At 39.4% G+C, this 26053-nt stretch overlaps 1 protein-coding gene across 6 annotated transcripts in view; it reads right to left on the bottom strand.

Annotated features, from left to right (window-relative positions):
• Positions 1–26053, bottom strand: part of DEPDC5 (DEP domain containing 5, GATOR1 subcomplex subunit) — a 123865-nt gene that overhangs the window by 32947 nt on the left and 64865 nt on the right. For 4 of the 6 annotated variants that reach the window (XM_033956668.1, XM_033956669.1, XM_033956672.1 and 1 more), the window contains 8 exons: positions 22815–22998; positions 22251–22411; positions 22038–22155; positions 21779–21946; positions 21452–21671; positions 21041–21174; positions 3527–3635; positions 2998–3060 (listed from right to left, as the gene is read on the bottom strand). In XM_033956668.1, coding sequence (XP_033812559.1) covers positions 2998–3060; positions 3527–3635; positions 21041–21174; positions 21452–21671; positions 21779–21946; positions 22038–22155; positions 22251–22411; positions 22815–22998 — 1157 coding nt within the window. The remainder of the gene's footprint in view (positions 1–2997; positions 3061–3526; positions 3636–21040; positions 21175–21451; positions 21672–21778; positions 21947–22037; positions 22156–22250; positions 22412–22814; positions 22999–26053) is intronic. The other 2 variants (XM_033956670.1, XM_033956671.1) reach the window with 2 other exon arrangements.

Raw genomic sequence — 26053 nt, 5'->3', positions numbered from 1 at the left:
GATGAATGGGAGGTATCATATACAATTTGGCGTAGTGAAGGTATAACTATAAGGTGTTGATTATTTGATTGTGGTGTTCTGGATGAGTTACAAGTTACAGTCTATCGATAAATTCTGGGGTGTGAAAAGTTCTGGATTTGAATGTTAGAAGTAAAATTGTATAAGTTATTCTATGGGAAACTGGTAACCAACATGCATTAATCAAAAGTGGTGTCACATGGTCAAAATTTTTTGCCTTAGATAGAAGTTTAATTGTAGTATTTTGGATTATTTGTAGCAGTCTTAAGTTTGTTTTGGGTCATTCCCTTATATAACGTATTGCAATAATCTATTCTAGAAATGATTAGTGAGTGTATTAGAGTGTTTAAAGATGACATTTCCAAAAGGTTTGGAAGTAAACGAATCATGCATAATCTGTGAAAGCATTTTTGTACTATGGAACTAATTTGTTGATGGTAAGTCAGTTTACTCTGAGAATGACAAGGCTAGCCCCCACTGGAATGGGGAAAAAAATTAACTGCTTGCCACGGGGACAAGGCCATTCACCACCCTGTGGAGCAGTGAATGGCCTTGTCCCCACAGTAAAAGATCTGCTGGGAGTTGCTTCCCTTCCCACTCTTCTGGGTCAGCAGCTAACCCCTTGCAAGTCCAGCAGCCATCCTCCCTCCCTAACGCGGGTCGAACAGTCCCCCCACTCTCGCACCTAATTCGTTTGCCACCACCGGAGATCCAATTAATAAACAGGCATCCTTCCTGCCCTCCAGCTGCATGCCCAGAGCCACTGCTGAACAGAAAAGCCAGTGATAAAACCAAGCCAGGTAATTAAGAGGGTGACAAGACTAGCAGTGCTCCACAGGGTCCCACAAGTGAAGATCCAAAAGTCAAGTACAGGCTCTCTACGGGGAGTTCAATTTGGATATCATCAGACAGCTCAAACAGGAAGTCCCCTAAATTAGCAGGCCCTGCAGTGGAAGAGATGGGGCTCATAGATAGTCCCTTAGCCATCTCCATGGCAAGGTTTGGGCCTCCATCACTGTGTTGTAAAATGTTGTGGCCCCATTGTGGTATACCCAGAGCCTCGCAGGATAGAGTAGGGCAAAGCGAATATTGCGCTGAACCAAAGTAGAGCAAACTGGGGCAAAGTAACTTTGATAGAATAGTCCTGGAAGTAGAGCACCTGTTGATTAACATAGGACAATGTCTAACCCCCTCGTAGTGCCCTCAGAATGGCCTGCTTATGGGCGTAATTCAGGATTTTAGCAATGACCACTCTTGGACTCATTGCCAATGGTCGGCGGAGGACTAGCCTATGAGCACGTTCAATCTAAAGGAGTCCCAGACTTTCCAGCAGAGTAAGCAAGGTGGTAAGCCATGCTTCCATAGTGCTGCGTAAATCGACCTCTGGGATATCCTCAGGTAGCCCCACAAAATGTAGATTTCCAGGTCTTTGATGTGATCCTCTAGCACAACAATGGACCTCGCATGTTAGGTCTGTGTCTCCTCCACCAGGGGTATGCGGTCATCCAAGGCCCTGACCTGCTGCTGAAAAGCTGTGACCTCCTGCCCCATACTGTCCAGTTTCAATTTCCAATTGATATGGATAGGGAGCAGATGTTTTTCTAGGATCGATTCCATTGCTGTTGTAACTGCTGTAGTAACTTCCGCAATTCAGGCTGAACCAACAGTAGATTCCACAGGGCTAGAGGGTGCCGCCCCCAGTCTTTCTTCGTTACAGATATAACATACAGCCCAATTGCTCCTGATAGGGCCTCAAAGCACAAATAGATCTCACTGACCGGGACCCATGAAGAGTGAATCAGAAAATTGCCAGATCTATAGAGATATTAGAAAGGACAGCAGGAGAGACATTGATCAACGTCTTCCCTCTTCCATGGTGTCATATGATCTCCCTGCTTCTTTCTTTTTAAAGTTTCCTCAGTTTATTTTTTTTGGTTCTTTACAAAGAAGAATTTTCTTTTAAATAAATGTTTGGTGGGATTTTGTTTTTAGACATTAGAAGCAGAAACGTGGGAGATGGGTCTAAATCAGTGGTCTCAAACTCAAACTCTTTGAGGGCCACATTTTGGATTTGTAGGTACTTGGAGGGCCTCAGAAAAAAATGGTTAATGTCTTATTAAAGAAATGACAATTTTGCATGAGGTAAAACTCTTTTTAGTTTATAAATCTTTCCTTTTGGCTAAGTCTTAATAATAATATTGTAATTTATGGCTAAAGAGACGTATGATCAAAAAACTGTTTTATTTTACTTTTGTGATTATGATAAACATACTGAGGACCTCAAAATAGTACCTGGCGGGCCATATGTGGCCCCCAGGCTGAGAGTTTGAGACCACTGGTCTAAACTGATAGCAAATTGATATTGGCCAATGTTTTCTCTCTTTTTTATAGTTTCTCCATTTCTCTGTTGTGAGCTAATAGTTGGGATTTTGGTGGATAAATACAAGTGAGAGGGCGAGGGTCACACACTCTTGGTTAATAGAAGGAACTTATTTAGGTTCTCATGAAATGTCTTATTCATTAAAGGAGATTTTCATGCATGATCCTGCCCTTTCCCCTATCAACAAGTACACATATGACCTTGCCTCGCCATCAAAGTTATGCAAGCCCATGGTGTTGCATGCATTGTCCTCTACACACTTCCAAGATCTACACCTGCTCCAACAGATCAGGGAGTATGTACCCCTTTCCCCATAGCAATAAGTACTAAGTACAAGGACAGGCATATTTCCCCCACCCACCACTATTAACCATACATGCAGTAAGACATGCGTACTGACTCCTCCCCATGAGCATACAAGCACATGCATCCCCCCCATAACCACACATGCATACTCATGACTGTGCTGACATGCTCTTATATGCAAATAGATACATGCAAATGGCAACCAAACCCATTTTCAGGTCCAGAACTTCAAAGTCACTGACTGTCTCCCCCATGAATAGCAAGGGATGAAAATGAGCTAGGGCTAAACTGACCTGTGAGTTGAAGATGGGGGCTGTACGTGGGCTACGAACAAATTCCATAAAGAAAGCGCCATCCTGGCATAAGAGGAAGAATCAACAACAGTGTAAGAAGCTCCAGAGAGCAGGACAAGGAGAGAAAAGACTGAATGGGAAAGTATAAGGAAGTGGAGGAAAGGCAAAAATGATTTGTCAGAGCAGAGAGTCAGAGGAAAGGGGAAAAACAGAACTTCTAACAAAACCAGTTGAATGACTGCAAAAAGGAGAGGACCCTACTCCAAATAGGCAAAAATTGCTTAGCCGCCTTCTCTCACGATCCTACTTCTTTTCCATGCACTCACACAGTCCCTTGTTGTTTATTGTCATCCTTCCCTCTTTCTCATCCAGCCACACAGCCCCACTTCTTTCCAGCCCTGCTGACATCACCTTACATCAGTTAAGTGATAAGCTTCCTTCCTCCCCCCCCCCATACATGCCAGCATCTGTTCTCTCCCCACCCCAGGGCTGTTTATGCAGAAGGATAGTTGTGCTCTGTGGTACTTGCCTTACGTGGGCTATCTACATAAGTGGGTGTAATAGCTGTGCCACTGCTGTCTGTAGACTGTGCACAGCTCTTTCCAGCGTGCATTGCAGCTTGCTGTTCACCCGAGTTCCTAAAATAAACAGAGGAATCACATTAGTTTTCTATGTTGCTTTTAGTAATTGCTAAGAGTGGTTAGTTTGGTTGCTGGGAGGTAAATGCTATGAGTATAGGGTTTATCCCAGTACATTACTCCCTTAAGAGACAGGTAATTAATCTAAGACAGTTTCCTCACCATCAGATATTAACAGATTGCACGGAGATGGGAAGATTAGGTACTTACCTTGATAATCTTCTTTCTAGAAAACAAGCACACCATTCTTGAACCTGTGGGTTGTGTACCTCTGATCGCTAGATATGGTGAAGAGAGCCTCATTTACATTTTTCTGCTCCATCTCCCCTTACTCTGGGCTATCCTGTAATTCCTTGTTCGTATCAAAGCAGATGGTCAGCCCTAGAAAAGAAAATATAACAAGGAGAGGTATGGGGACTCTCCCCGAGAAACAAGTCTATTCTGTACATATTACAACATTTAACACAAAATAACTATGAACGATGTATAATGAGGTGGAACGATCAAGCCACCTATCTGGGAGTAACCTACACTAAAAGTCTGGGAGTTCTAATGGTCTCTTAAAAAAAAAAAAAGTGGTCTCCCCTATCCTTGACTTTGCTGGACAGAGGAAAGAAACATGATATCCGGTAATATTGACATGCCTGAGACAGAGGGAAGGCTTCAAGAATGATGTGCCTATTTACTAGAAAGAAGACTATCAAGATAAGCACCTAATCTTTCCTTCTTGTGCAATAGGCACATCATTCTTGAACCTGTGGGACGGGTCAAAGCAGTTCCTAGAATCAAGGGCGAGACAGATGAGCCTGCTGCAAGTACTGAAGATCAGAATGCGGTATCCAATTAGGCTGCTACAGCCACCCTATAAAACTTTGTGAAAGTATGGAGGGAGGACCATGTGGTTGCCCTACAAATTTCTTCAGGGGAAACTGCTCTATACTTCACCCAGGAAGAATGTGCCTTTAAGGATATCAAAGGTCGCTTTCCGCTTCCGATACAAGCTGAAGAAATGGCCATAAAAATCCATCTAGAAACAGTTGCTTTTGAAGTCAGCCGGCCCTAGTGACAAGTACCTGCCAGAACAAAGAGATGATCCAACATGCGAAACTCATTTGTCATTTCCAGATAACAAAGCAGTTTCAGAACCTTATCATTCTTCTTGGATCCCAAGGGAATAAAGCCAGGCAACCGTACTTCCTGGTTGAAGTGAAAACTTGAAACTACTTTCAGTAAGAAAAAAGGGACTATACGCAGTGATACTCTAGTCTACGAAAATCTGAGAAAAGGTTCTCTGCAGGGTAAAGCCTGCAATTCAGACACCTGTCATGCTGACATGACTGCTACCAAAAACACAGTTTTAACTTTCAGGTGCATCACTGATACTTCTCCAAAGGCTCATATCAAGCTCTATAAAGAGCCTTTAGAATGAAATTAAGACTCCATGTTGGAAAAGGCTGACATACTGGAGGATGGAGACGTAATGGTCCCTTCAAAAATCTGAACACGTTTGGGTGAGAGGTCATTGACCTTCTATTAGTCTGGGGCCTGAAGCATGAAAGACTTGCTATCTGTACTTTGAGGGAGCCAACCACCAGGCCTTTATCAAGCCCCTCTTGAAGGAATGCTAGAACCAAAGGAATCAAAGTTGTGACCTGGTCCTCACTCCTCTGTGCACACCAGCTCTGGAAGCACTTCCAGGGTTTTGCATAGGTGGCCAAAGTTGTGTTTCTTGGACCATAAGAGAGTGGCAATAACAACTTCTGAATAGCCTTTGTGTGCTAAGGCTGCTTGCTCAAGAGCCATGCCATAAGACCAAATCGCTCCAGACCCTCTAGGGTGATTGGGCCCTGTGAGAGTAACCCCAGATAATAGGGTAGTCTGAGACCCTGGTCCCTCTGTAAACATACCAGATCTGCATACCACTGACACCTCGGCCAGTCTGGTGTGACAAGAACCACCAGCCCCTGGTGCAACATTATTCTTCCGCTATTGAGAATTTCTCAGCTGTGAAGAGTTTTGCAAAGAGTCGCTTTTAGCTTCTGATTCATGAGTTTCTGAAGCAGGACCTTTTGGGACCCCTAAGGAAGACAGTTTTGTCAAAACATGGACTGTGTTGGGTCCATAGTCAAGTTTCAAGTTTCTTTATTTTTGATATACTGTCTAACAAAACAAATATCTAAATGGTATACAATATAAAAAGATTGAAGTAAACAATTAAAATATTGCTTTTATTTACCTATTTTATCAAATATTAAAAATACTAGACAGATTCACATTTACGTACATGGAACAAAAGGGAAGTTGGGGAGGGAAAAGTTTTTTTAAAATACATCAAAGTGAAATTAGTAAAAAAGGAAGGTAGATGGGGAGTGGTAAGACATTAGGATGGGGATCACTTCAAAAGAAGTGTTTGGTGTTTCAAGGCTTCACAAGATTAAAGGTTTGAGAAGCGGAAGCTGGTACTAGAAAGTAAAGGCATCTTTAAAGAGAAAAGTTTTTAAGTTTGGCTTTAAATTTTTCAAGAGAGTTCTCTAATCGAAGATCTAATGAGAGGGCATTCCACAGAGAGGGATTTGCAAGTGATATTGATGGTATGGAAAGTAGGTTTTGATTGTTAGATCCGAGGGCCCTGGATGATGAGTATGGGATCAAAAGTTTATCTATGAATGCCGGCTGGTTAGAGTTTTTTGTTTTAAAGGTGAGGAGGAGTATTTTATAGGTGAGGCGATGAGTGATGGGTAGCCAATGTGCTTTGCGGAGGAGAGGAGTGACATGGTTAAATTTTTTTGCATGATAGATTAATTTGACAGCAGTGTTTTGCAATAGTTGTAAACGGCGGATTTTTTTCTGGGTTATACCTTGATAAAGAGCATTGCAGTAGTCTATGGTTGAAATTACAAGAGAGTGAATCAGGATATTGATAGAGGGGGGATTAAGAAAAGAAGAGATAGAGCGGATGAGCCTAAGCTTATGAAAACATTTCTGCATAACTGCACTTCGTACTATACAACCCTATAAGACAAACCAGAAACTGCAATCTATTTGCATACCCAAGCATTACCGGCTGTAAATACAAAACCTTTCTGGATAGAATTTTTATGTACCAAGCAAACAAACAACAAAACTGGCTAGACAACTACATTAATGGAGCTAGACTGACCTACAACGTTTTTAGCAAAGTCATAAAAACTGCCTTATTCAACAGATATATCACCTAAACAGTAACTACACCAAACACTAAATCCAATTTCTATTATTTCTAATATGTCCACTCCTGTGTATAAGTCTGAAATTCACTGCTTTTTAAGATTCTGCATACTGGATTCCACTGACTATCTGCATATTGTAACTCGCTGATTGTCCAACTCTCTTCAATGTGAACTGCCTAGAAGTCAAACGATTATGGTGGTATAGAAGAATAGTTGTTATTATTATTATTAATTTGTTGATGAAAGGTGAGTCCTTGTCTAGAATGACTCCGAGAAGTTTGACTTTACTGTCCATTTGAATTGGGGAAGAATCAATACAAATGAGTAGACATAGATGTTCATCTGGAGAGAGCGAGAAAAGGACACTAGTAGTTTTAAGGATGTTCAATGAAAGTTTGTTATGCTGAAGCCAGAGCTGATTTTATTGAGTTTTTGATTTATTTCATCAGGTGATGTAGGATTTAGGGGGTGGAGTAGTTGGATGTCATCTGCATATGTAAATACAGTGAAACCTATAGATTGAGCCAATGGTTTGGGTCCTAGATATTCCTTTCGTGGATTTTTAGATTGAACTTTTAATAAAGCCTGCATCTTGATCATCTTCTCCACAGTGACTTTGGTTTTATCAGATTTTTATTTCTGTGGAATACTTAGGGTCAACCTTTTGGTTGTACAACATTATTCTCCGCAGGACTATTCCTATCATGGGCCATGGAGGGACCACATACAGAAGACCTGTCCATGGCCCTGGCTGCACCAGGACTTCCAAGTCAGCGCTTCCTGACTGATATCATTGGCTGAAAAACCGAGCCATTTTCTTGTTGGCCACTGACACCATTAGATTGAATGTTAAGTGCACCCAACGAACTGCAAAGCTGTCGAACATTTCCTGATATAGAGCCCATTCTTCAGGATCTAAAGACTTACCGCAGTGTATCGTAAAATGTGTCGTGGCACACTAGTGTGCCCCAGGGGATTCTAGGAGTGCCCCGAGATGCCGGAAAGGAGAAGAGGCGCCGGCAAGAGGCACATCTTATAGTCAGTCAGCTGGCGCCTGTGCCTCTCTTCCTCGCCAGCACCTCTGCTACTTCTCCTCAGCTCTCCTTCTGCAGCACCCTCCCACCGGTGATAATAGGAGGTGCAGGGCTGCGGCTGGAGGACATCACATCTGCGCATGACATCATCACGTCAACATCTGTGCATTTCCGGCTGCCCTCCAACCACAGCTCCGAGATTAGCGTGTCAGCAGCTTAAAAAGTTTGCGATACACTGGTCTACCAACTGAGAAATGTTTGCACGTTGTCCACTCCTGCTACATGTGCACCCGAGAAAGCCAACAAATGGATCTCCACCCACTTGAACCTCCAAGCATAGTGGAGCACTCTTGGTGCTTCCCTGCTAATTGACATAGGCTACCGCCATTGCATTGTCTAAGAAAATTTGTACCGCTTTGTCCTGCAGTAGGCTTCCAAGCTGAGTAAGCAGAGTAAGAAAAATTGGTAGAGGTATTGGCTCCCTGGTGCTGAGTTGAAGTAGAAGGGCAAACCAATGCTGTCTGGGCCACCGAGGAGCTATGAGAATCATAGTGGCTAACTCTCGTTTGAGTTTGAAAAGAGTCTTCAACATGAGGAGTTGGAGGGAATGCATAGAGAAACAGGCCCATCTAATCCAGCAGAAACACATCGGCTTCCAGATGGAGAGGTGAGTAAATTCTGGAGCAAAACTGGGGCAACTTGTGAATGTGGTGAGCTGCAAATAAGTCCACTTGTGGAGTGCCCCATTGAACACAGATTGGATGAAGAGCTGCAGAGTTGAGAGTCCATTCGTGAGGTTGAAGAATTCTGCTGAGGTTGTCTGCTAGGGAATTCTTCTCCCCTTGAATGTAGACAGCATTTAAGAAAAGGTTGTGAGAAGTTGCCCAAAGTCATATTGTCCGGGCTTCCTGACATAACAGGAGAAACCTCGTGCCTCCTTGCTTGTTTATACATTACATTGCTACTTGATTGTCTGTGCAAAGGAGGACTTGAGGGCCAAAAGATGCTGGAAAGCCTTGAGGGCATAATACATCACTCTGAGCTCTAGGAAATTAATGTGAAATTTCCGTTCCCTGGTAGACCAATGACCTTGGTTTTGTAGTCCGTCCATATGTGCTCCCCAAGCATAAGGAGATGCATCCATCGTAATCACCTTTTGATGAGGAGACAAGTGGAAAAGGAGACCTCTGGATAGATTAGAGTGACTGTTCCATTGAAGTGACTGCAGAAGAGATGATGTTACAGAGATATGCTGTGAGAGACGATCTGTTGCTTGAGACCACTGAGATGCAAGGGTCCACTGAGGAGTGCAAAGATGTAACCTTGCCAGTGGCGTCACATGCACTGTGGAAGCCATGTGGCCAAGGAGAACCATTATGCGTCTCGCAGAGATGGTCTGCACAGTGAACATCTGTTGACAGAGTTCTCTGTGGACAAAACTGGAGTGAGCCATCCAAGGCAGCAAACAATTATTGCTAAAGAACAGATTAGAACAGGGATCTCAAAGTCCCTCCTTGAGGGCCGCAACCCAGTCAGGTTTTCAGGATTTCCCCAATGAATATGCATGAGATCTATGTGCATGCACTGCTTTCAATGCATATTCATTGGGGAAATCCTGAAAACCCAACTGGATTGCGGCCCTTAAGGAGGGACTTTGAGATCCCTGGACTAGAAGGACCCCCCCCCAAAAAAAAAATATATATATATATATTTCTGGATGCTTCTCATTAAGTTTAAAATACTAACAAATTCACTCACCCTTCCCCAATTTCTCAACCTAATTACAAAGACGTTTTTATCTGAACTCTCCATTAACCCACTCAATGAAATGCACACACACTGAAAATAGTTCTCATGAAATCCTTAATTGTTTCTTCTAAATTTTTTTTCTCCAGTAGAGCTAGTTACAGTTAAACAGGAAAAGTCTCCATACTTGGTCCCATTTACCCATGGTCTTCTCCTACATTCTGCTATCAAGTGTTCTATTTGACAGATATACTACAACTTATATTGTCATACCACTAAAGAGGGAGCATTTGTACTTTTCCAGGTGGCTGCAATTGTTAATTTGGCAATGTTAAAACAATGGGTCACTAATGCTTGTTGACATGAAGTCTTTCTTCCTTTGCTGCTGCCAGCTGTCCAAATAGTTCTCAAGATTCCCCTTCCAATCAGAGGATAAGAGAAAGAAGGGGGGGGCGTGGCTTGGACACGCATGAGGAAGGTCGGCTAACAGGAGAGCTCCGTATAAAAAGTCCATGAAAGAGTTAAAGTCGCAAAAAAAAAAAAAACCTGAAGATTTTAGATTTACTTTATGATAAATAAAGAAAAAAACGTGATGGCGTCAGGAAAATAAAACAAAAATGATTTTGCGGTCTCGGGTAGCAGCAAGAGAGCGAAGCCAGAACAAGAGACGGGATTAAAAATGGGAGATCTGGAGGTAATGAAAGAATTGAAAGAAATCAAAGAAATGCTTTCAATTCTCACTAAAAAAGTTACCGACTTAACTGATGATGTTTCCACATTAAATAAGAAGATGGATCTAATAGAGATAAAATCCAATAACTTAGAAGAAAGAATGTTAACAGTGGAAGAGGAAATATTTAACAACAAAATTGATAAAAAAAAAAGTTGAAATACTTACTAAAGAGCTGGAGGATTGCTCGAATTGTGAAAGAAGGAGCAATGTACGTTTGATTGGTCTGCCGGAAGGAGCAGAAAAAGGAAATCCGGTTGTCTTCATCGAAAACTTATTACCGAAATTACTTCCGCTAAAAACTAAATTTCCCATAGAGGTAGAAAGGGCACATAGAGTGCCGACAAAAAGATCAGAAAAGCATCAAGGTCCGAGGCCACTGATCTTCAAGTTGTTGCGACACCAACAGGTTATAGAAATATTTCAACTCGCAAAGCAAAATAAGGGATTAAAATATCAAGATGCCTATATTCATTTTGTTCCGGATTTTGCAAAAAACACTGCGATTAAAAGAAAGAAGTTGTTGGATTTGAGACCACAATTACGAGAGTTGGGAGCAAAGTTTGGTTTAGTATACCCAGCAAATATGAAAGTAACTATTGCAAATAAAACTTTAACTTTTGATAATTCAGAAGAACTGCAAAAATTTATACAAAATCAAGAACTGCCAATGTCACCTTAGTTTTTTCTTTATTACAAATTGGTTTTCCTAATTAGTATTTTTTGGGTTATTGTATGGTAAAAAACAAATAATAATAATATTTTTTCTGTATTAACGATATGGAATGTTTTTAAATCTGTTCAAAAATTCACTTCAACGATCTTTCTGTTAGAGTTATGATGAGGCTACACATTCTATATTGGAATGATTAAGATATATTAACACCTAAGATTAAAGGATGTCAGAAGATAAGAAATATAGTAAGATAAACAAGAAAGAATATAAAAGTTGATAGATAATAAGTAAGAAGTTAAATATAAGAAGGATATATAGATTCCTTATTTAGCTTCAGAATATGGATAAGTAAAATACTAATTGATAATATTGCTGAAAGGAAATGTAATAGAGGGGTTCTGAAAAATAGTGTGCGGTGTGTTTTTTGGGCCAGAGCCTCCTTCCTGTGGAGGAGAATGCAGGAGTATATGATGTTATGTATGTATGAATGTTCTACTTCCTAGAAGCTGATGGAAGGGAGAATCAAAATATTAAAAACTTTTTATGCTCATTGAAACTCCAAATCCCAGACGTCTCTGCGAGAGGAATTACATGTAAAGAGCATTTCACAATACCGGAAGGACTACGATTAATCAGGAATAGGTATTTTTCCTGATTAGATACTGAAGGAATACAAGGGAAAAACATATAATAAATATTTCCAAAAAAGATCAGACATTACAGAAGATAAAGAAGAAGGAAAAAGATTGGAAGAATAAATAGTCAACTAAAAGAATAACGACGTTAGAACCGATACTTACTTGGCTTGTATAAACTTGCGAAAAGGAAAGGATAATATACTGGATAAAGAAGAATGAAGAGGACATGAAGAATAAATAATTAACTGGAAGAATAACGAAGATGGAACTGATACTTGTTTGACTTTCATAGACTTCAGAAAAGGGAAGAAATTTGACATTATTAAAAATTTAAGAACGTGATCAGGAAGTAAGGTGTATGAATGGTGTATGCTTCTCCAAATTTCTTCCGCCTTTAGAGGAGGGGAGCTCTGGCTTGAAGAGATTCATCGTATACCTAACCCCATATCTCTGAATCGTTGTTTGTATACCGAGGATAATTACAATAGAGACCAGCATTTTATTGGGATCGAGCTAATGGTAGGAAAATTACATCTTACTCTGCATAAGTTTTACTATGAATATAATGAGATATATTAGTCATAGATTTAATATACGATTTAAATGAACTTGGAGAGCAGAAATGGGATTTATAAAGGTGATATAGATGAAATTTGATAAGAAACTCAAACTATATTTCAAGTTATTTGAATCAATAGATTTATAATAAAATATGAAGATATCGAACTGGGCAGATAATAATATAATATTAAAGAATGAATTTAACATTGGATAAAATGGAAAATTGTTCAAATAATATAAGAAATGTTAATGGATATATTAATTTTCTTTAATACTATTTGAAATATTTGTGACTTAATTTTTGAATTTTATTAGGAAATGGACTTTATGGAGTGTTTTGGTACCGATCTAAGATGTATGTTGCCAAGTTTACACAGCTAATATTTGGGGGGGAGGGAGGGGAGGAAGGGAGGAGAGGGAGGGGGGAATGGGAAGAATATATTATTACAATGTGCGGATATCTGATCGCAATATTCATATGATTTCATGTCAAACTTTAATTATAAATATAGATGGATATTAAAATTTTTTCAATTAATGTCAATGGTCTAAACCATCCTATCAAAAGAAAGAAAATATTAGGGTTTCTCCATAAGCAGAACGCAGATATTTATTTCATGCAAGAGACACATCTTTCAGATACTGAATCTAGGAAGCTAACAGGGGGTTGGATATCTAAATGTTTTTTTTCACCTGCTATAGGGAAAAAAGCAGGAGTAGCGATCCTTATAAATAAGAAATGCAGTGCTGATTTTAAGTTAATAAATTTTGATCCTTCAGGAAGATGGGTACATATTAAAATGGTTCTGGGAAATACAACCCTAGATTTATTTAATCTTTAAGCTCCTAATTCGAATCAAATGGAGTTTTTCAATCAAATTCAACAGATATTATTACCACTGGCTGCTTCTAATTTAGTAGTAGCTGGAGATTTCAATGCTGTAATGGATCCAATTTTGGACAAGAAACCAAGTAAAATTATGAAGTCTTTAGGATTAGATAATCTGGTACAATCTTGTGATTTAGTAGATATATGGCGTATTCTTCATTTTAATGATCAGGAATATTCTTTTTGTTCTCAGGTCCATAAGTCTTTCTCACGAATTGATTATATATTTGTCTCCAATAACATAGTGCAGCGTGTGTTAAAAGCAGTTATTGATCCCATTGTAATTTCAGATCATGCTGGTGTATGGATTGACCTTCAGAATTATGATATTGAACACTTTAATTCAATATGGAGATTTAATAATGCTTTACTAGCGGACTCGAACTTCCTTGAAGATCTTAAATCAAAAATGCAAGAATTTTTTCAAATTAATAATTCAGATAACATTAATGCTGAGATCTTGTGGGACGCTTTTAAATCAACAATGAGAGGAAATATTATTTCATATTCAGCATTTATTAAAAAACAACTTAAAAAACAATTTGTTGATATGGAAAAACAAATTAAATTATTAGAAAATAAATTAATTGAGAAATGGGAAAACAATACATTACAAGAGTTATTAAAAGTAAAAGTTAAATATAATGAGATTTTTTCTCAATTTGTGAGGAAAGATATATTCTATAGACAAGTTCAATTCTATGGCAATTCAAACAAAGCTGGGAAATTATTAGCAAATTTTCTTAAAGCAAAGAAAAGAAAATCCAAGATTACTGCAATTAAAGATACACAAGGTAATACACACACCAACACTAATGATATTTTAACACAGTTTCTTGATTTTTATAAAGATTTATATTCTTCTGAATCTTATGAAAATAAAGAACAAGATGGATTAACTTTCTTAAATTCATTTATTGGGCCAAATGTTCCGGATCATATAAAAAGAAGTTTAGAAGATCCTATATCTTTAAAAGAAATAGAAACAGCATTGAAGTCTCTTAGAGTTGGATCCGCTCCAGGTGGCGACGGTTATACTGTTGAATTTTATAAATCATTTCAAAATATTATTTTACCATAACTATTAAATTTGTATCAATATCAAATGAATAATGGAAATATATCAGGTACTATGGCCGATTCGATAATTATTGTCTTGCCAAAACCAAACAGGGATCCTACTTTGGTTTCAAATTACAGGCCTATTTCGTTATTAAATGTAGATGGTAAATTAATTGCTAAAGTATTAGCAATAAGATTGGCAAAAGCTCTTCCTTTTATTATTGATGTACACCAAACAGGATTTATTGCTAAAAGACATTCATCAAATAATACTAGATTAGCATTTCACTCATTAAATTTAGCAAAAAATATTAATGATCCAGCTTTTCTAGTATCTTTAGATGCAGAAAAAGCTTTTGATAGAGTGGAATGGACTTTTATGTATCAAGCTTTACAATGGTTTGGTATAGGCCCTGGTTTTATTAAAATGATTCAGACATTGTATAGCTCTCCTGGTGCAAGATTATATATTAATAATAATTTATCAGATAGATTTAATTTGCATAGGGGAGTTAGACAAGGATGCCCTTTGTCTCCATTACTTTTTGATGTTGTTCTGGAACCTTTATTAATTGCAATTAATCAAACTAAGGAGATAAAGGGAATCACGTTTTCCAACTGGGAATTTAAACTTTCTGCTTATGCAGATGATATTTTATTATATTTAAGAGAACCGGGGACTACTATTCCATGTATACTTAATTTATTAGAGAAATTCGGTAAATTTTCTGGATATAAAATTAATTGGAGTAAATCTGAAGTCCTTCCAATTAATGTTCATTGTACCAAAGGACTATTTGACTCATATTCATTTATCTGGAAAGATGATGGTTTAAAATACTTAGGAATTATTATCAAAAATACAATTGAAGACACAGTCAAAAAAAATGAAAAACTTTTATTAAGAAAAATAACAGAAATGTGTGAGCAATGGAATCCTTTACATTTTTCTTGGTGGGGAAGAATTCAAACAATTAAAATGATGATATTGCCTGTGATTTGCTACCAAATGAGTATGATACCAATATTTTTTCAGGGGTCATTTTACAAAAAATTAAACAATCTTCTTACAAAATTTGTTTGGTTTGGAAAAAGACCCAGAATCGCTTTAGTATCATTACAAAGACCAATTATGGAAGGGGGGGTAAATTTTCCAAATTTTTATAGGTACCATCAAGCCTATATTCTGAGACAGGGTATGTATTGGATCCTCCTAAATCTCATGGAAAATGTACCAGATTGGTTGTATTTAGAATGGCGGCTCCTGTTCCCATTACATTTAGAACATTTAATTAGTATAACAATGCCTAGAAGATATAAAGATAACAGAATTTTATTAGATACTTGGAAAACATTAAGATATATCAGTAATCTATCACCAGAACCAATAGCTAAATCACTAAATCAATCTATTTGGGTAAACTCCAGGATCAGGATTGGCGGATTTAAAATCGTCTGGAAACATTGGATAATTGCAGGTATACGGACATTGAATGATGTCATTTCAGAAGGTTCACTGCTTAGTTTTTCACAATTGCAAAATAAATTTGGCCTAAATAAAACACAATATTTTAAATGGATGCAATTGAAGCAAGCCATTCAGGTAGGGTTCCCTGAATGGAAAGATCTTAATACTCAATACAGTCTGCAGGTTTTATGTTTCCAGGCGGATTTCTTGGGTCACCAAGCCGCAAAATGGTATAAATTATTATAAGGATTTTTAAATAAAAAAAGAAAACTGGACTTAGGGATATTTGGAGTATTGAGATTGGACAGACAATTTCTGCGTCTCAATGGCCACGATTTTGGTCCTGGAGATTAAGATCTACAAAGACAGCATCTATGAGTCAAACATGGATGTTTTTATTACATAGAGTGTTATGGACCCCGACGCGCCTGCAAAAGATAGATAGTACTAGATCCAATAGATGCTGGCATTGTAAAATAGAAGTAGGGACATTAGATCACTTACTCTTTTTTTGTCCCTGCGTAAATGCCTTTTGGAATTTAATTTAGCCCCAAATTAACATATTACTAGAAAATCACGTAGGACTCTCATATGACACCATACTATTTGGCACTGCAATGAGAACTCAGAGTCCGATTTCAGCAAATAATAACAAACTGCTATTAATTTTGACAGGAGTCGCCATGCAACAAATTACTCAAAATTGGAAGGACTATACCAAATTAAATTATACATTCTGGTGGAACTCTGTTTGTCATATATACAAAATGGAAAAAGTATTAGCGTTACAACAAGGGAATCTTCACAATTTTAAGAAAATTTGGGAACCATTGACTAAATATTCTAATGATCAGATCTCTTAGCACATTGGTAGTAGTTATATAGGGTTAGGGTGGGATATATATAATTTTTGGACATAAAAATGGGAAAATAAATAAAAGGGGAGGGATTTATTATTTATGATATGATATAGTGAATATAATTACAAATGTCATGTAATAATCAATTATATTATATGTGATTCAATTACTGTAAGAATGAAAAATCAATAAATTAAAAATTAAAAAAAAGAGGATAAGAGAAAGAAGATGAAAGGGGGACAAGACTTGATATACTGCCTTTCTATGGTTGCAATCAGAGGTTTACATAATATATACAGATATGTATTTTGTACCTGGGGCAATGGAAGGTTAAGTGATTTGCTTAGAGTCACAAGGAACTGAGGTGGGAATTGAACCCAGTTCTCCAGGTTCTCAGTCCACTGCACTAACCACTAGGTTACTCCTCCTGCATCCCTTGCAAAAGGAGCTGGGTAGAGGAACCCAGCCATCTGTGTGTAACATCTCTGGGGCAAAGGAGGCCCCCCACAGGCCAGTCCCCCACTAGCCCAAAGGCCTCAGACAATTGAAGAACACTAAACATAGAACTAGCATAGAATTTTTATGTTTTCAGGCGGACTTTCTGGGACATCAGGCCGCACACTGGTATAAAACTATTAGTGAATTGGTTAAGAAAAAGCCTAAAAATACTCTTAGGGATATTTGGAGCATTGAGATTAAGCATGATATTTCAGCATCTCAATGGCCACAGATTTGGTCTTGGAGAATGAGATGTACAATGTCAGCATCTATGAAACAAACTTGGTTTTTCTTGTTACATAGAGCTTTTTGGACCCCAGTTAGATTGCAAAAGTTAAATAGTTCTTTGTCTAATAGATGCTGGCATTGTAATCTGGATATAGGGACTTTAGATCATCTTTTGTTCTATTGTCCCCATATCTTAGCCTTTTGGAACTCAATCTGGGATCAAGTAAATTGTTTATTGGAAAATCACGTAGCATTAACTTATTTTTTTTTATAATTCTTTATTCATTTTCATATTTTACATGAAGTGTACAAAATATTGAGTTACAACTAATGAATACACAATATCACTTTTATATCTATTACATAATATTCTGAACAAATTTTTTTATCCCCTCTCCCACCCCCCACCCTTCAAGTACTTTCCAATCACCTTATACATATTGTATACCATATTATAACATGTTATGTAAAATTATTTTCACTACCCCCCCTCCATGTGTGCCATAAAGAAGACAAGAAAAAGAAGAAAAGAAGAAGATAAATCCTACTATTCATTCAGTACAATACTTTGTCAATGGCCCCCATATTTTTATAAATTTAGGATATGTCCCTCTTTGTATTGCTATTACTCTTTCCATTTTGAATATATGACAAATTGTATTCCACCAAAATGTATAATTAAGGTTACTATGATTCTTCCAGTTATTGGTTATATGCTGAATGGCAACCCCTGTCATGACTAGTAAAAGCTTGTTATTTTCTGGTGAAATTTGACTTTTTTTTCTCATCATCATTCCAAATAACACTGTATCATATGATATTGCTACATGATTTTCCATCAATTTATTAATTTGTGGCCAAATTGCATTCCAAAAACTTTTAATGTAGGGACAATGATACAGTAAATGATCCAACGTCCCAGGTTCCAGATTACAGTGCCAGCATTTATTGGACTTAGAACTATCTAATTTTTGCAAACGTGTAGGGGTCCAAAAAGCTCTATGTAATAAAAAGAACCAAGTTTGTCTCATAGATGCTGACACTGTACATCTCATTCTCCAAGACCAAATTAGTGGCCATTGAGATGCAGTAATTTGATGCTTAATCTCAATGCTCCAAATGTCTCTTAGACCATTTTTTGGTTTTTTATTCAAATATCCAGATATTAATTTATAACACAATGCGGCTTGATGCCCTAGGAAGTCTGCTTGGAAGCATAAGAACTCTAAACTATATTGATTATTCAATGTTTTCCATTCAGGGAACCCAACCTGAATGGCCTGCTTCAATTGCAACCATTTAAAACTTTGTTTTTTACTAAGACCAAATCTATGTTGCAATTGTGAAAATTCCAGCAGTTTACCTTCCGAAATAACATCTAATGCCTGCAATAATCCAGTCCTTCCAAAGGATTTGAGCTCCGCCAATTTTAATCTTGGAGTTTATCCATAAAGACTGATTAGTTGACTTGTTTATTGGGACAGGTGTTAATTTACTAATAAACCTCAACGTTTTCCAAGTATCCATTAATATCTTATTTTCTCTGTATCTTCTAGGCATGTTGATACTTGGAAGATGAACTAAATTTAGGGGAAACATAAGGCGCCATTCCAAATATAACCAATCCGGTGCATTATCTATCAGTTCTGGGAGGATCCAATACATACCCTGACGTAAAATATAGGCTTGATGGTACCTATAAAAATTTGGAAAATTTACCCCTCCCTCCTTAATTGATTTTTGCAAAGATACCAAAGCTATTCTATGCGTTTTACCAAGCCAAAGAAATTTCGTTAAAATGCTATTAAGCTTTTTATAAAAGGACCCCTGAAAATAAATAGGTATCATACTCATTTGGTAGCAAACTACAGGCAAGATCATCATTTTAATAGTTTGAACTCTCCCCCACCAAGAAAGATGTAACGGATTCCATTGCTCACATAACTCTGTAACTCTTTTCAATACAAATTTTTCATTTTCTTTTACTGTATCTTCAATTGTATTTTTAACTTGAATGCCAAGATATTTAAATCCTTCTTCTTTCCATATGAACGGAAAAGCATCAAATAATCCTTTTACACAATGAACATTTAAAGGTATAAGTTCAGACTTACTCCAATTAATTTTATAACCTGAAAATTTGCCAAACATATCAATTAATTCCAATAGACAAGATAAGGTAGACTCTGGATTCCTCAAATAAAGTAAAATATCATCCGCATAAGCCGAAATTTTATATTCCATATCAGAATATGGAATACCCTGTATCCCCCTTGCTTGCTGTATTGCTAACAATAAGGGTTCTAATACAACATCAAATAACAAAGGAGATAAAGGACAACCTTGTCTAACTCCCCTCTGCAATTGAAAACCATCAGATATCATATTATTAATATTTAATCTTGCAATCGGGAAGCTATACAATGTTTTTACCATTTGTATAAATCCAGAACCTATACCAAACCATTCTAAAGCCTGATACATAAAATTCCATTCTACTCTATCAAACGCTTTTTCTGCATCCAAGGAAACTGTAAAAGCCGGTTCATCCATTTTTTTTGATAAATTTAACATATGAAACAATAATCTAGAGTTATTAGAGGAATGTCTTTTAGCAACGAAACCCATCTGATGCGTGTCTATAATATGTGGGAGAGCTTTGGCTAATCTCAAAGCCAAAATTTTTGCCAAAAGTTTATTATCCACATTTATTAAAGATATACCATTAACTTATGATACTGTACTTTTTGGTATGTCTATGAGAAAAAAGAGTCAGATATCAATGTGTAATAACAAACTTTTATTGATTTTGACCGGAGTAGCCATTCAACATATTACTAATAACTGGAAAGACCATAGTAGGCTCAATTTTAAATTTTGGTGGAATTCAGTTTGCCACATATACAGAATGGAAAGATCAATAGCGGTGCAAAATGGAAATGATAAAAACTTCATTAAAATTTGGGAACCATTAACGTCCTTTTGTCATGATTGATGCCATTTTCCTAATATTTCTATATTTAATATGTAAGATAAGGGTGGGGTGGGGGGAGGGTTTCTATTACATGAAAAATAAAAATTACTAAAAGGATTTCAGGATGGGAGAGGGAGGGTTATATTTACAACTATAAGTTATAATGATAAGATGTACAAGTGGTTAAATCTATGTTATTGTGTTGCAATTTTTGTACACTTGATGAAAGTTTTAAAATGAATAAAGAATTATAAAAAAATGAAGAACACTAAACAGATAGCAGTGCAATACCATTTCTAATTTTTATTTATTTATGCTGGGAAATTAATATTCCCAGGACCCCCTGGGCCTACCAGACTGACTCTTACCACATCTACCATCTGCTGAGACTGTGAATACTGACTGGGAACTACATAGAATGCTTATAGGGTCCTCAGTCTATACCTGCTTGTAGGCATGCATAACCCAATTGACTGGAACAGTCTGGAGGCATGCTAAGGAACAGTTTCTTCCTTTAAATCAATGTATCGCAAACTGTATGCCGCAGTACACCAGTGTGCCGCCTGAGATTTCTGGTGTGCCGTAGTACACTGGGGAAGAGAAGAGGTGCCAGATGACTGTCTACAGGACGTGCCTCTCTGCCAGCCCTTCTCTCCAGCATGAGTCTTTCTCTCGGCGCGAGGCCCATTTGAAGGGTCTTTGCGCATGCGCTGATGGCATGTCTCGAGCCGGGGACACTAGGTTTAATGTGCCCCGGCTCGAAAAAGTTTGTGAGACACTGCTTTACATGATCAAATGGCCTCCGAATTCCTGGGTTCCATGCTCTACTTACTTTTGACTAGCGTCCATCTCCAACAAAGCTGAGAGAGCTGAAGTGCCCTTCTTCCCAACAGATGGTCCAGTTGGCTCTGGAGGGTGTGTGCATATTGGAGCACTCATTTGTAAATTCTTCAGTACAGCTCCTTTCTAAAGTAAGATAAAGTCAGTAGATACCTAGGAGAAAGGGGGAAGATCAAAAACACCCATTCTCCACCCCAAGGGGGAAGGAGGATCAAACACACCCATTTCCCATCCCGGCCCTAAAAATCCTCCACTGCATTATCAATAACCAGTTTTAAGACTTCAAAGTATTCACTTCAGAGGTTGGAGGACTTCTCCCCCCCCCATTACAGAAAGCATGCACTGTGCCACTCCCATCACCTTCCCCCAGACACAAAGGATTGCATCCTGTCCCAGCTCTGACCCGAATAATGCGGTCTGATCGATGACGGCGGCGGATGCGATTTAGGCCTTCCATAAAACGAATGAATCCATCAAGTAGCTGGCCATCCTCATAATCAGATCGTGGGCTGTCCCCATAAATATCACAGTGTGCCTCTCCTTCCAAGATGCGCTTCGTGGTGCTGATGCAGGCAGGTAGAAGCAAGAATCGAGTCCTCCAGAATTTTAGGGATTCAATCAGACTGAGGAAAGGACAGTAAGATAAGAGAGCAAGTGTTAAGTGAGGGAGCAATATGAGGACAGAAAGCTCCCACAGGAGGGGGGTCTACGTCACTTCTGGAGAGGTCACCTGAAATCTTCAGATCCAGAAGAACAGATATACTGGTCCAGATAATTCCATTTGTACTCCTCCAGACGCTCATGGGAAAACTCCACCCAGCACGAGACAAACTCGCAATCTGAGTGAGAGGGACACAGGCTGTAGGTATAGTTAATCTGGGCAGATTCATAGGGGTATCTAGAAACAAGAAGAAAATCTTATGAGTCTTCTCTTATTAATAACCAAGCCAGTAGATGCTCCAGGCCTCTCTGTATGGACGCATACTCACTTTGGCAGGTATCTAGTGACTGTGATAATTTTGTCCTTGAGAGTCACTTTATGGAAGGTACGGCCCATACTCAGCCAGAACTGATCCTCCTCCTCAGCTCGGTTCCGAGACATGAGGCCTAATTAGTAAACAAAATAAACCTCACCCATCATGTTAGCAGACACAGCACAGGTTCTTCCCTTAGCTATAGCAGGTGCTCAGATAGGCTCTTACCTCGACTATAGAGGGGGCTGCTGCTGAGAGGAGGTGGTCCAGCAACACTGGCCTTCTGGGGCTTGCTTTGGACAATAATTTGGTACCCCTGCATGAGACGTTGACAAATAAACTCTTCAAACACCTGCTGAGCGCTCATCTGTGCAGCTTCCTCATCTCTCCTATGATACAACAAAACATTGGAATCTACCTTGGAACCCAGTTCCAAATTCAGAAAGCCCAAGGAAAGGAAATTGCTGCTTTCTTATGTGAAATAGAAAATTTCTGAAAGACTAGAGATTGCTATGGTCTCTGGAACCAGTAATATATTAAGAGCCAGAGGAAGAAAATAGGGAGTCAGTCTGAGCTCCTGTACAAAGCATGTGCAGGAGAATGCCACATGGCGATAAACCATCACAAGAATTTCACCATCCCCCATTAACATAGACAAAATGTACCCTCTTCCCACTTCAAATAATCTTCATATGCAACTGGCATTATCCTCCCACATTTTCTTGTGAAAGCTAAAATCTACAGTTTAGCGCCAGAGTAAAAGTCATCCCAAGGAAAGACAGTAAACCCCACCTGTCCAGATCAGCCTCAGGGAGCAGGTCGTAGCAGCCCTCTGTGTAATCGTTCTGAAGGCTCTGATGATCAGGGAAGTAATCCGTGGTGAGAGGCAGACATGCTGGTGTGGTAAGGGACTTCCAGTCCACCCCCACGGTACAACAGAAGCCTGGCACTACAGGGGGAGCAGACAATGTCAGATCTACCCCAAAGCACAAGGGGAAGCAATGGGAAAGTATCCAGACAGAGTGAGGACAGGAAAAAGAAACAGGTATGTGCAGCGATGCAGATTACCAAAATGTGAGCAAAGGTGCAAAAGGCAGCACAACAAACAGAGAAGGAAGGAGGGGGAGAGAAAGAGAGAGAGCCTGTTAACAATGAAGGGTCATGCTTTATTTTCAGCTTTTGATTAATGTAGGACAAAACACAAAGTGCAGAAGCACTTACAGCAGATCAATAGAAATTATCACTATTAAACATTAGCAGTGAAAATTCCAAGCAGGAAGCGAAGAGACAGACTGTCATCTCCCAGGGAACAGAGGATACAGGAATCAGCAGGAGAAAAGAGCCTGATCAGTTTCACATTTATATCACAGCACAACATGGAATAAAGAATATCAAAGCAGAGAGGCAGGTAACAGATGAATCCAATTATAATTACAAGATGAACCCATCACTATTGGATTAGAAAATGCGCATGATTAATCTATACTTCTGAGGGAGCAGCAGCTGAAGTCTACACACCAAGGGAAAACAGGAACCACAAACACTGAAATGGGAGCTAGAAGCATCTTTACCTCCCCCACAACCCAATGTGAGCATGCACAGGACCCACCTGCACCTCCGCTGCTCCAGATCCTCCAACTATGACCCTGACACTCACAGCATACACATGCAGTCCCTATTCCCTTCTTTCCTCCACATTGCTGACTCAGAGCCTCCAGATGATGCCCCCATCATCCCACTTCTACCCTGTTTCACCTTCACAGCATCTTCATACCCTGCACTCTCCATTTACAACCCCATCCCAGATCACCCAGCTAGGGTCCACCCCCCCCCCCCATAGCAGTTACAGGACTTTTCCTTCACAATATCCACTCCCTGCATCCATTAACAGCTCCAATCTCTCCCTCTACTACCCTAGAGCATCCAGATGAAGTTTGCATTCTTACCATCCTCAACTTAATATTCAGGCTTAAGAACTCAAATAATTAAGTAAGAATGTTAACAACCAGGTTTTCTCCAGTTATTTAGAGTCTGCAGGATTAGGAGGAGCCTGAGGCAATTAATAGCTAGTATGTATTTGTTTTCTTTGTGTGTAACATGACATAGCCAGTCACCACTAAATATTCAGCAGCCTGCCGGCTAAGTTCGGCGGCCAAAGACAACCACCTAAAAGTGTGGTATATCTTTGGCCATTGAGACTTAGCCAGCTATGACTCTGGGGTGCCGCAGGGCTCGGTGCTTGGACCCGTGCTCTTTAACATCTTTATAAATGATCTGGACATAGGTACGACGAGCGAGGTGATTAAATTTGCAGACGATATGAAGTTATTCAGAGAAGTGAAGACGCAGGGGGATTGCGAAGATCTGCAACGTGACATAATCAGGCTCGAGGAATAGGCATTGACATGGCAGATGAGGTTCAACGTGAATAAGTGTAAAGTGATGCATGTCGGTAACAAAAATCTCATGCACAAATACAGGATGTCCGGGGCAGTACTTGGAGAGACCTCCCAGGAAAGAGACTTGGGAGTTCTGATCGACAAATCGATGAAGCCATCCACGCAATGTGCGGCAGCGACAAAAAGGGCAAACAGAATGTTAGGAATGATAAAGAAGGGGATCATGAACAGATCAGAGAAGGTTATCATGCTGCTGTACCGGGCCATGGTGCACCCTCACCTGGAGTACTGCATCCAGCACTGGTCGCCGTACATGAAGAAGGTCATGGTACTATTCGAAAGGGTCCAGAGAAGAGCGACTAAGATGGTTAAGGGGTTGGAGGAGCTGCCATACAGTGAAAGATTAGAGAAACAAGGCCTCTTCTCCCTCGAACAGAGGAGATTGAGAGGGGACAGGATCGAAACATTCAAGGTACTGAAGGGGATAGACTTAGTAAATAAGGACAGGTTGTTCACCCTCTCCAAGGTAGGGAGAACGAGAGGGCACTCTCTAAAGTTGAAAGGGGATAGATTCCGTACAAACGTAAGGAAGTTCTTCTTCACCCAGAGAGTGGTAGAAATCTGGAACGCTCTTCCAGAGGATGTTATAGGGGAAAACACCCTCCAGGGATTCAAGACAAAGTTAGACAAGTTCCTGCAGAACAAGAACAGGCACTGGTAGGGCCGCCACATGAGCGGACTGCTGGGCATGATGGACCACTGGTCTGACCCAGCAGCGGCAATTCTTATGTTCTTAATACAAGTGGCCAGATATGGCACAGGCATTGAATTTATGGTATTGCCAGCAATCTCCTGTGGTCTGAATATGAGCCTATAGCAGTCATGTCTTATGTCAACCCTGGATGCCAAGGGCCAGTGCAACATGATAAGTAAGGTAAGCATGGCAGGGTGGCAGCAAAACCTATTGGGAGTAATACACTGATACCTCTGTTGTGTTGGCCTTAGTGGGAAAGGAGAGGGAGGGGGAGGTGGTCAGCACAGAGTGGCTCCTGGAGGGAACTCTCATCCAGCGATATATAGAGTGTCCATGCTGAGGAGGAGGAGTGGAGAAGAGAGATTAGAAGCACCTGGGTGCGAGGCCGCAAAGCCCAAACAACAGCATGGAGCAATATCTTCAAACTGTGTATTGCAGGAGAGTATGCTGGAATAAGTCTCATGGCTGATATTGGTGGGAGAGAGGATGTTTTGGGGTGCCAGAAACTCTGGCTCCATCCTTGTAATTATAGATTTCATAGTCCTGTATACTGCCCTGCCCTGTTTGTCTGTTAAATTCCAATATAGCCTACACCTCAAAGCAACAGCACATCACTAATGCCTTAATACTCAAGTATACACCCACCCCCTAAAGCATCCATACAAAGCCTTCTCAAATCATCTAGGTAAAATCAGCTTCTCTCAAGTGTTCAAGTAGTTTCATAGAGCTCCTGCCCTGCAGAATGCAGAACTACTCCTCTTTCCAGCAGCCCAGGAAGCTCTAGTGCATATAATACCAGTCCTAAGTGGCTTTCTCAGTGACCCCTGAACTCTCCTCTCTCTTTCCCACCAATCCTTTCCTGGGCCTAGCTACAGATT

This window comes from Geotrypetes seraphini, chromosome 8 (assembly GCF_902459505.1).
Source record: "Geotrypetes seraphini chromosome 8, aGeoSer1.1, whole genome shotgun sequence".
NCBI lineage: Eukaryota > Metazoa > Chordata > Amphibia > Gymnophiona > Dermophiidae > Geotrypetes > Geotrypetes seraphini.
Note: the sequence above shows the minus strand (reverse complement) of the source record. Positions and strands in the feature narration are given on the sequence as shown.